The sequence below is a fragment of the Larimichthys crocea genome, chromosome XI, assembly GCF_000972845.2.
Source record: "Larimichthys crocea isolate SSNF chromosome XI, L_crocea_2.0, whole genome shotgun sequence".
NCBI classification, from domain to species: Eukaryota; Metazoa; Chordata; class Actinopteri; family Sciaenidae; genus Larimichthys; species Larimichthys crocea.
In genome coordinates, this window is record NC_040021.1 from 12,595,185 (window position 1) to 12,607,383 (window position 12,199).

A 12,199-nucleotide genomic window follows, 5' to 3' on the forward strand; every position below is an offset into this window, starting at 1 on the left:
CCTTGGAGAGGGTGCTGCCACAGAATCTAAGTGGAAACAGCACCTTTACTGCGATGTAGTTGCTGCTTCAGGAGCTTGGTGTGTTAAGTAGATTGACAACTAATAAAGATGTGGATTGTGTGTAACTGTTTTAGCTTCAATCCTGTTCAACTTCAATTTTGAAAACTAACATGAGAGCTGGTGGAGAGATGGAGAAAGCAAATAATATCAAAGGACAAGATAAGTTTGGGATAATATGTGTACATTTGAAGTATAGGTATATCATTGGGGGTATTTCATTTGTCACTTACAGAGAAATAGAAGGATTTTGCAAGGTTTATCTGAGGCCAGAAATCTGACACACGTTTTTTTTCAACATAAGATTCTACATGACAGTGACTTGAGCTTATCTACCGGCTAGAAGAAATGGATGTGAGTCATCAATCTTGTCAAGAGGGATCATGTTCAAGTCTTCAACACTGGACTTGATTTCTTGACATTGGCTTGGGGCTGAATTTCCACAAACAACAGAAATGCATTAACCCTTCAAATGTCAGAAACAGCATTCATTGATTGGCAATGATACTCTTGTCAATTCTGTACCAAAATTAGCGTTAAATTGTCGACTGCAACCAAATTAATCTTTATTCATGAAATATACCTCCTGCAGAGATGTAAATATAAAAGGTTCATTCTAAGGTGATAAAAACATAATGAGTCTTATTTTCAAGTTAATATACACATTCTCATTATAATCCATTTCTGCCAATATATCCACTTAAATGTTACACACTGGACCTTTAAACAACCTTTTGTCCTTTCTTGTAAAAAAGCGACTCACTGTGCAGTAGTTGTTCATTCATTACAATGATGGAGAAAAAAAAAACTGCCTTACCGTTGGCGACTGCTCGAAGCTTCTTTAGCAGTCTAACGTGGGAGTCTGGCTTGATGGTGGTGGTGACGTAAGGCTCACAGCCTGCAGCGTCTAGCAAGGTGTAGTAGTAGAGCAGGCGGCTCTGGTCGGTTCCCTCCACAGTGGGAAGTACATACTTGGTCATGTGACTGTAAAAGGCCTGAGGGTCACACTTCAAAGTGTCAAATAGACTGAGGGACCCACTCCTGGTTTCAATATCCTTGGTGGAAAGACTATATGAAGAGGAGGAAAGGGAAAAAATGGGAAGAGAATAAAACTGTCACCAACAATTAAAATAATCCTTACAATAATCCATAAAGTTTTCACAGCAATGTAAACACACCTCAAAGCTTTCACTTTAGCTGTTTTAAATGCCTGCTGAGTGAGATATGTCTACTCCAAGGAAAATATCCATTGATACACGGGATGTGAAACATGTTACAGTAAGATTCTGGCATCAGAAAAAGTGGTTAGTTTAGGGAGGAAAAAACAAAACAAATTAAGATCTAAGATGTTCACATGAGGCGCAGTAGCCACCATGCCTGAAAAAGACGAGAGACAAACAGCAATACTGACAGAAAAAACCCAAATTTCATCAAAAAACAAATCATAGGAGGAAGACAACCAACACTGGACAGTATTGGGTTGCAAATTAGTATTTGCAGGCTTATCACCAAAGATACAGATGAGGGTTTTATACTATACTACTGAGGATACATTTAACTTGGTCAGCGGTGAACATAAAAACAGGCAGAACTGGGATAAACTGTTGAAAAAGGGGAAGACAGAGAGAAGAGATCAAAATAATTAACGTGATGTGGGGGAAAAAAATCTGTGTGGAAACCTATTGAGCAATTTGGTCAAGTTGGGCACGACTGCTTTTCTTTAAAAAAATAACATGTTTTACCACGAAACTCAAAGTCAACAGCAGCAGGTGGTCTTAAGAATGAGAGGACAAGTGAAAAAGAACACAAGCAAAACACTGAAGAGAGGGGAATCGGTAGAGGAAAACCTCAGAGAGATGCGAACAAAGGTTAAACAAGGAAAGATACAAAGACTGAAAAGGTATAGGTAAGGGAAAGCTGGCTGTGGGCAATCTGTGGCTGTGTTAGTGTGAGAGCAAGTCTGTTTATCTGCTGGAACAGGACAACATCAAAGAGGAAGATATTTCCTCTGGGCGCTCCATCAGAGCTAGCTGGGAGGCTTTCACTAATTAAAAAAATATAGACGGCAACAGCAGTGTTGAGGCAACTGACAATAAGCTCAATAATGTAAATAACACTAATCATCTTCACAACAGGGGCTCGAATAAGACTGCAGTCAACAGAAGAAGAAAAAGAAGTAATTCTAAGTAAAGATCCTCAGTCACTTTTCCTCTTGTCTCGCTCCTAAGAGCGAACACACACTCGCGGGCCCCAATCAAAGTCTGATGTTTCACTATTTAATCACGTTAGCTCCAGAGCGACTGAAAGCACTGAGAACAATGGCAAAGGAAACAATAACCTGTCCAGGTCGGGACTGTTTGAGGGGAGTTAAGAGTTTTCCTTGGCAATAACACACACAGGGAGACACACAGACAGCTGTGATTGGTGGACTGTGCCCAGTAATATGTGTGCGTTACTGTAGTTACTCAAAACCAGGTTGTCATCTTCTCTTTGTCTTTCTTCTCCACCCAACGACAAGTGCCTCTTTAGCACCTTCCCTCTCTTCTCTGCACAGGTTTCAGCATCTCTTTGTCCACCCTAGATTTTATAACTAGTCCACCGCAGCTCGCTTGGTAGTTCCCTCTGTACACAACACAATTTCACACAATTTTGCTCATGTGGCTGCAACATCAAGAGCTTCTCATTACAATCTCCTCTTGTTCATTTCAAAAGCCAGAGCAAGCAACCGATTTAATCCGGTGGAGTATTCTTTTTTTTTTTTTTTTATCCTATCCTGTCTCATTCCTCCCTCCTTCCCTGTCTTACATTATCGTATTCTGTTTGCTGCCTCTTCCACCATGTCCAAACAAATATAAGCTTCTAGTATTCTTAAATTCAGAGGCATATTTAATTGCCATGGTAATCTGACAGCCAGAATTAAACACTAGGGGGGCTTTGGCAGAGCAGTGATGATTATGCAGCACATCATTGTTGTTTGGATTTATGCAAGCTGCATTTTCGTCTGCTTTTTTACGAGCTGGGCTGCTAATTTGTTTACAAATTACTGTCCAGTAGGGGGTTGTAAACGTGTTTTTGTACTGTAGAGTTCAGTGCAGGACAATGGCACTCTTTTCCAGAGGATAGCGAGAGACATGCAGCTTATTCACTTTTCATTGTGTGAGGCAATATTTTTCTGCCTAACACACCCTTACACACATAGCAAACATGCAACACCAAGTCCTCATACACCATCTGCAAACACAGACACTTAATCCTTAGGAAAGAGTTGCACAATATACGCTACGCATAACTCAAGCCCTACATTCACAGCATCATTTTTTGTAGTAAGTATGAGCAATTGCACGAACAAAGAAGAAATAACTACATACATACATACTGTAATAACAGATTTTTAGGCCACATGGGGACACAGGAAAGAAGCTGTGAAGCCAAAATGACACATTGTCACTTTTTAAATTAGTATGGTCAAGTCCAGCTGCCACACTTCCAGCTGATATAGAGCACCATTAGCATTTATTGGTCTCCACCGTCTCCTGAGAGAAAAATTCTGGCTCTTTAGCAGTTAAATACTCCACTGTGTTTACCAGCAAGCCTCTAACTTTTCCATTTGGTCCTGGACATGTAGCGTTCACTAGTTTACCGAAGCTTTTCTACTAAAAGCTGCTTTCAAAGATATCTTTGTATAAAACACAAAAGAGGCTGAGATGGTGGAGGTAAAAAGCACTACAGGCAGTCAACAGTGACATGTGCCAGTTAGAAACAACAGGTTTAATTGGGATCTAGTTGCACAAATGGAGTGACTACTGTCTTTGACCTGTCAAACCTGATGTGCGATACAGGTCCAGTCTAAAATAGCTCAATACTTTTGTTTTTGTATTACTGAATCAAAGGTTATGCAGTTGTATTTGTACAACTTTTACAACTCTTTTATCTGCTCTCCCTGGCACTCACACGACTCAGAGAAGCATGCTTTGAGTCATGCTCCAGGTCATGATCATGCTCCAGGCTCAAACCTTGCAGACTTTATCTGGACAGCGCGTCAATAATCCCAAAATATCAGCACAAAACAGCTTCAACTGAACACAGAGTGTGCTAACACTAACCTGTGTCTGGCAACAGCATGATCCACATTCGCACTGAATGCCACAAATGTACTTTTTTTTATTCTAGCCGGAGAGCTCATCAGCATGCCAAGCACACTCAAATGAATACACAACAAGATACGTGCTAGCAGTGCATATTAATGTGAGAGAATATTTGAGATAATAAAATGTAGTATATCTACAACAGTGTGACGCAAACAACAGCATGTATTTTTATTCAAATGACAGTTTGTGGCACATCGACATCCCGGTGCATACTGCATGCCAATAAGTCCTCTTGTTTATAGAAATTATGTGCTAAAGAAAATCAACAGTCATTCATAATAACTCACATTTCGCTAAAATCAACAACAAACAAATCAAAATACAGAATATGCAACATGACAGGAAAGAACGAACCCTTTAAGAAATAAAACAGCTGAGGTGAAACTGCAGTGACAGGGGGAAGAGAGGGAACTTTGCTGTGGCGGGGGTGACTGCAGTTCTTAAAGTAATGATATAATTTGCATGCCACAAGGTCCCGGGAAGGTTGAAGTAGCAAGTGCCTGGTGCAGAGAGAGCAAAGTGGGTTCAGGGTTTTCTAAAAAGGGAATAGCTCAGTTTACTTGAGGGGTCTTCACGACCAGCATTTGGATTATCGCACTGCAGTAATCGCAGAATCAGAATCACCAAAATAGCCTTAGCAGGGAAGCCAAAATGTGATGACTGTGTATTGTCTAACACTGCACAGTTCTGATATGATCTGAACTTTTATTTTCCAGATGAGGTCACCAGATGTACAATTGGAAAAAGCTGTCACAGAATTCAAAGCTGCCTTCTCCGTCTCTGAGGATTCCTCATTAGGCTCAAAGCAAAACACATCTTGAGGATGAGTCAGAAAAGGAAGGAAGGTGCCACAAATTACTATTTATTTCCCAGCACGGTTGAAAACCAGGTGCTGCAGAAAACTGGTCAGCAGGTAGTAAGTGAAATGAGGAGCTTAGAGATGCAACATGCGTGTACCCTGTCTTAAGTAATCCAAGATCCACTCATTCATCCTTTTATTCATAAACCCAAATCCAAACACGAAGACCTACAATGATAAATCCAGCAAAACAAGCAGGTGTCAGCTATGTTCGGTACAAGCAACAAATATTTCCGGATATTTTGGCGGAATTATTTGCCAGTATTTTGTCTCGCAGGACATCGAGTTAACTTCAGCTAAAACAGCATCAATTTGGAGAAAATATACAACAACAAAAAAAAAAAAATCTTGGATGGGTGAGTTTTAGACTGTAGTGTCTATCCAGCGTTGGAGTACAACTGAACCAGCAGGTGGTTTCTGAGTAATGCATCAACACCCTTTCTGTTTTTGGAAAAGTCATTTAAATGGTTTAATAGTTGTCATTAAAATGTCAATAAAACTGGCTGACATTCATGTCCGTAAAGAGCCCCTGAGTACATCTACAAAGACCTACATGTAGAGAGAACAGCTGACGGTGGTGGTGTTTAGCAGCGCATTGATTCCTCTAAAGCATTCATTCTGTGTTAATAGGACTGTCTCAGGGACACTCTGGCTCTCTCATCCATCTCTTCTTCCTCCTTCATCCGGCCTGTCCGTCCCTCCCCCGTCCCTCCCTGCACGCACCGATTCTGTGGGTATTTCTCTACCCAACGATCTTTCTCCACATACTGTTTTTTTTTGGCAACACTTAGCACTGGATACTCAGCAGCTCTCTCTACTCATTTGACCTGAAATACATTTATGCATTTTTCCATTTGTCAGCCTTTAAACATAGTAATACCATATGCGCATACATTTCAAGAGATGCAAATCTCTACAGTGGCACCAGAACTTTGGTGAACTTGTGTACTAATAGTTTATCCTGCTATTATACCTAATACCAATAATGTAATACTGTCAAATGTCATAAATATATGAAGTATCCTTCTGGAATATGCTGTAGTGTTGTTTGACTCCTTTAATGGAAAGAAACAGGTTGTAGCTTTGATGTCTCTGTCAAATTATGAATTAGTACACTCACTGCTTATAGTTATTTCTGTATAAAGCATTTCCCATTTTTAGCTACTTGTGTTGGTTTTATAACAAATGTACATTACTCACAAATCATTAAGGATATTTGGCTTTCGGATGAAATTTCAGAATGCACTATAACCATTACAGTTGAACTTAATTTGACCTTCTCTGAACTTTTGAATGCACAGGTCCAGCTGTTCAATATTTCAGTACTTATTGCAAAACAACCGCAAATATCACAACAAGTGTCTGATCTATGATTTGACCAATAAATGTTCTGGTTAATTTATTTTGTATTTTAACAGTCCTCTTCATCATGCTGTTCACATTTTGTCATCTTGAGACCAAGACAACACCTAACAATCGATCATCAATCAATGAGGCTTCAAATGGGATGTAATTAGAGGGAAGTTGCCACTGAGTGTCATCAGGAGGTAAGTCGACTTGTGAACAGCTTGAGACGCCGTTGTCAAGCTGTAATTGATGCTCAAGGACACGTGACAAGTTACTGACACATTGACATTTTTTGTTGTGGCATACCAACCACTGTTAGCTTTTGTTTCAATAAATCGTTTGAGAAATTACCATTGCATGCTTCTACTTGAATTGCCCTACTTTCATGATATAATATCACTGTAGCATGAACTTTTTACATTTTCCATAAATTTGACCCGAAAGTCAAATATCCCCAACCTTTTCTGAGTAAAGAACTTGTGCAGCAAGCTTGCTTATTAACCCTGGATGTTGATAGCAGTAGCTTTCTCTTACACAACTTTAAGAAGATTCAGCCCCTTCCTCGCTAGGGAGGATGCCCAGGTGCTCATCTCCAACCAGGACTACTGCCTCTGCCATCGGACCTCTGAAGGTAGCCCAAAATACCCCCCTGGTGTTCAACTACCCGAATGTTCTCCAGCATTACTCCTATCACTCCTTTCACTATGCTGACTCTTTGTTCCTGCTTGCATCCAGTTCTTTTCTCTCTCCAAGCTATGGTCAAACCCTATGCTCCATCCTAACCACTGTACTCCTTTTACCTCTGGACGGATGGCCCTCTGGTCACTCAGAGAATGTTGCAGTCTCACATCTCAGTCGAGGTTCTTCTCTTCTCTTTCTGGCCCTACATCGGAGTGAACTCCCTACTCAAGTCAGGACATCAGAGTCACCACCTTTCACTGCAGGCTCTCTAACATGCATTTATTTGGAGGGCTACACTTCCAAATTTAATAACATTTGAGCTTGAATGCACTTATTGTAAGCCGCTTTAGATGAATGTCTGTGCCAAATTAATGTTAAACAAATGCAGTGCATTAGGAAGACTCTTGTTATTGCCCTTAACCCAAGTACTGGCCTCAGAGCTGGACTTGATCCCAGGGCACTGCACTATGGCTGGCTGCTAATAAACTGTTAAGATAAGTGAAATGCAGAGAATGTATTTCCCTACGGGGGTCAATAAAAGACTAAACTTCATCGTGAACTTGTGCTTCTGTCTGCACGCATCTTTTCTTTTAAGTTTCCCCGCATCTGCTGTATTCATGTATCCATCCATCCGTTAAATCAATATGCATATTGCAGATGCTTCTAGTCAAGATTATAGCATGAATATTCTTCATGCATTTGTCATGATCTTGAGGTTTTGGTAGAAACTCTCTCTCACACACACACACACACATGCACGCACGCACACACACACACACACACACACACACACACACACACACACACACACACACACACACAGAAGCTGTGGCTGAGGTTTGAAGAAGGTATAGGTTGTAATTTATCGTTAAGTGGGGTCTATAAACCATTTCCCTTATATCAGAATGTGACAGGGGATATTTATCACAGATCCACACACATTCGCACACGCTCACACGCATCTCAACTGCTGAAAAGGCATTCTATTAAAACAAGGGAAGGTGCAGAGCTAGTCAGATCCCCAGCTATGAAGTCAGAGAGCAAATAAATTATGGAAATAGACTCTGACACACTCATGTCCTCTCTCCTACTGTCAAAAAAAAAAAAAAACATCACAACATTTGATAACTCCAAGGTGTTCCAAGTATGTTTTTTACGTAGGCAAGTTTTTATATATAATATAAATATAATATTTCTGAACTTTAAATACAAGAGAAACAAGGACATGTGCACAGACTAAACTTAATGGTGTGGGAATACATAACTATGCACCAACAGGAGCAACATGTTGCATTTCAGGGGGTTATTTCAAATGCACAGATGAGTAACAACTGAAAAATGCTCAGGGAGAGGTTACGGCATGTTCATATTTGTGTGTTTGTGCACATACCCGCTATCTGTAAAGAGGAACTCGAGGTGAGTCATGTAGACCTCCCACAGAGGAACACTGTAGCGCTTCGCCAGAGACAGAGCAATTTTGTACACACCGTCATCCAGTGTCCTAAACACAAATGGACACACATGCAGAGAGGAGAAAAATAATGATCAGATTCAATCGCATTGAAGCAGAAAGAGCCATCACTCCCACTCATATGCACTCCTTTTGACTACATTACAAACCCACTGTATGATTATATCTAACTACATTTCCATCAGTTAACTGAATTCAAAGTTTAGTCATTCGGTTAAGAAACTTTGCATTGACAGCATAACCCTTTCATTTCAGTCTCCTCCCCACTTACTCTGTGAGGCCAAGGATGGTTTCCTTCTTGTAGTCGGAGTCTGAGCTGAAGCGCTGGACGTCCACTCCGCGGCCCAGCCCCTGTAACACCTGGGCCTGGGTAAAGTCCGTCAGACGCTCGTTGTACATGCGTAGCTGGTTGATTAACTTCTGCAGCTCCTCCGGCCAATCTGAATATGCGGACACATGATGTGTGACCAATCGAATCAGCTCCTTTGGGTCAGCCTATGAAAAGAAGAATAATTCTCACTTTTACACACAAACTGCTGCTGAATGTGATATTTCATGCTCGTAGCCTCACAGGGGGAAAAGGATATAAAGCGGACATTGTGCTAAAACCTTTAAGAATTCATGCCAGCTTAGTGACTTTTAAACTTGCTCCACTTACGTACGGTAAACATGATCCTATGCTTAAAGGTCCAGTGTGCAAGATTTGGGAGTATTTCTTTGAATTGAATATAATATTCATAAGTATGTTTTCATTAGTGTATAATCACTAGTATAAGAATCATTACGTTTTCGTTGACCTAAAACAAGCTCTACAGTGAGAGCAGGTCCTCTTCCATGGAGTCCACCATTTTGAACCGTCATTTTCCTACAGTAGCCCTGAACAGACAAACTTCAACTTTGAGAGTTTTTCCTACATTTTGGAAGAAGACGTGTGGCATGGAAGGGTATCCATTTGATTGAAATCTGCAACTTGCCGCTAGGTGACACTAAATCCTACACACTGGACCTTTAACAAGAGGCAGCATGCTTTTATTTATTTTATTCGTCCCCGTTTATTCTATTGAAATCTCCAGCACCACAATGTAAACATGTACCTGGGATAATAATAACCAATAAGATAGAGTTTCTTGTATTTGCCTTATGACAGAGGAGGTGGCTTGCAGTTTCACAATTTCTATTGGGCCAGTTGTGCTAATGGTCAAAATGCTTTTATATCTGTACTCGAAACAACTTGCCCAATTGAAAAAATTACACACTAAATCTTTTTGTAAAGTGCAAGGTTCAAGGGAGTTTAAGGTTTTTCAGGAGGTACCATCACAACTGTCTCCGTTTTGTCCAATTTGGACTGAAAACTTTGTTTTTATCAGTATAAATGGAAGCGTAACTTTTTTGTGATATTTCAAGGATTTTTGGCAGGGGTTGTTTGGAAGTTAAAAAAAAAAAGGCATACAAAATTGATGGAAAAGCACTTAGTGTTCAGTGGACTGTGCATTTATCAAAGGTTTCTGAAATAAAATGGCACTTTGTTTTTTGTGTTTTCCCACATTAGCTTTACCTGGTATGTTACCTGTATAGGTATAACATAAAATCCACCATAGAGAACAACAGGATGTTACAGACTACCTTTTTACCCATAGAGTAAAACAGGAGGTTTGACCATATTCTGACTGCCCTTAAGGCTTATTATTTAACTATGCGGCAAGTCAGCTTCAGACATCCTGCACTGCATGGTATCTAAAACTTCACAGGTCTTTGGTGCTTTGCCGTGACAAACTAATGAGGCTATTTTCAAAAATGGCTGTAATTTTCAAAAAATTGTCAGGAAAAGGTACGATTAACTATCCTGGCCTTACTTCTATAATTTTGCTTCCAGGAAGAGATTGACTGCTGCAGCAGAGTTGGATGAGATGACTCAATATGGGCTTTTTTCCTTACAAGCCAAGAAAATATGGGTAAATGTACCAAGAACCATAATTACTACTCTGATTTAGGCCTTTAGGGAACTCAACAGTGGATACACATCTATGATTGAGAGTGTCATGTGCAGGGAACGGTAGGTGAATGTTGTATCTCTCTCATCACCTCTGTTCTAATTAAATGAACTCCTGAATTTGTTTTTTGGCACCTTATATGCTGTCGCCCAGCAGGATGAGGCGGTTTATTTGTTGATCTTATTTGCATAAGGTAATTATGGCTGCTGTAAATGTGTGAGGTTGTAAACAGAGGTGTGTATGTGTGTCTTTGTGTGTCTTCCTGCCTTCAGTATGGGTTAGTATCTTCAGATGTGGCCTTGGCTGTAGACGTGGTGGCAGATTCACAGTTCAAAAGCAGGACAGGAAGATGGAGAGGAGAGGAGAGGAAAGGAGAGGAGAGAATGGAGAGAGGAGAGAGGAGAGGAGAGGAGAGAGGAGAGAGGAGGAGAGTGATGGTACTTGTTAATGCTGGCATTTTATTTTGGACACTATTTTCAGATGAGGGAGAATGACACACAAAGGAGATCACAGAGAGAGAGAAGAAAGTCTGCTGGAACTGTGATGGACAGGCAGATGTTTGAAGAGTTTTATTGAAATAAGGCTTTCATGATGAAATAGTGTTTGCATTCTCTTTCTCACTCTCGCCATCACTCATCCACAATACTTTGTCCTTTGGGCTATCCTGCTATTATATCCTCCCTTACCTCCCTAAATAGAAGTCTTTCTTGAATTGCCAAAATTCTTCCTTCTAATAAGTATTCTTTGCGATCTCAATTAGTCTTCAAATTAAATAAACGCTGACTCCACGTTTTTTGTCTTCATCTTATCTCATTACTTGCTTATTTAATTTCAAAGTATCTTAAAAAGCTTTCTTCAAAGGGAAGAATGTATAAACTGTATGTAAAATATAATTGCACAAGGTGGTGTGTGATGTTACACAGCTGGAAGGAAGCCAGCTCTCTCCAACTCCCCCTTCAGATATTTCACCACTGCCACGGGCTCTTTTCTCTGTACTCCTCTCTTTTCCTGTGATTCTTGCTTAAGGAGGAACAGTGTGAGAATAAAAAATAAAAAATAAAGTTGACGTCTCAGTCTCAAATCTCCTCAGCCATGCCTGCTCTCATTTTCAGTCCTAATTTCCCACGTTATTATATATCAGTCACAACTCAGCACCCATCAAAAAATCCCTTTGCCTTTTCCCCAAAGCTGTCGGGTTAAATATGTGAAATAAAATATTTTTATAGTAACTCTGTCATGATTAACTCAATCTTAATATTCCAAAAACAGAATACAACGATTAGCAAATCCTCTCTACCCAGGGACGTTTGTTTTTTGTAAATATACACTCAATCTGAAATTAACAACACAAAACACAGGAGACTGTGAAAGCTGTGGGATGCTGAACATTTTGATAGTATGATGATTGGGTATAAAAGCAGCAACCTTGTTCACAAGCAACGATGTGGTATGGGCAAATAGTCAGAACAGTTAAAGAACACTGTTCCACAATGCATACTTACAACAAAAATGTACAGATTTCACCATCTTTCATTCATTCAGAGAATCCAGAGAAATATCTGCACATAAGGGGCAAGGTTAAAAACAAACACTGAACGCCCGTGACCTTCAATCTCTCAGGCGGTGCTGCATTAAAAACACGACA

The 12,199-nt window shown here is 40.1% G+C and overlaps 1 protein-coding gene across 1 annotated transcript in view; it reads right to left on the minus strand.

The window, feature by feature from the left end:
• Positions 1-12,199, minus strand: part of nbas (NBAS subunit of NRZ tethering complex) — a 152,381-nt gene that overhangs the window by 50,693 nt on the left and 89,489 nt on the right. The window contains exons 42-44 of the mRNA XM_027283961.1: positions 8,835-9,058; positions 8,483-8,593; positions 875-1,125 (exon numbers count right to left, since the gene is read on the minus strand). Of these exons, the coding sequence (XP_027139762.1) occupies positions 875-1,125; positions 8,483-8,593; positions 8,835-9,058 (586 nt within the window). The remainder of the gene's footprint in view (positions 1-874; positions 1,126-8,482; positions 8,594-8,834; positions 9,059-12,199) is intronic.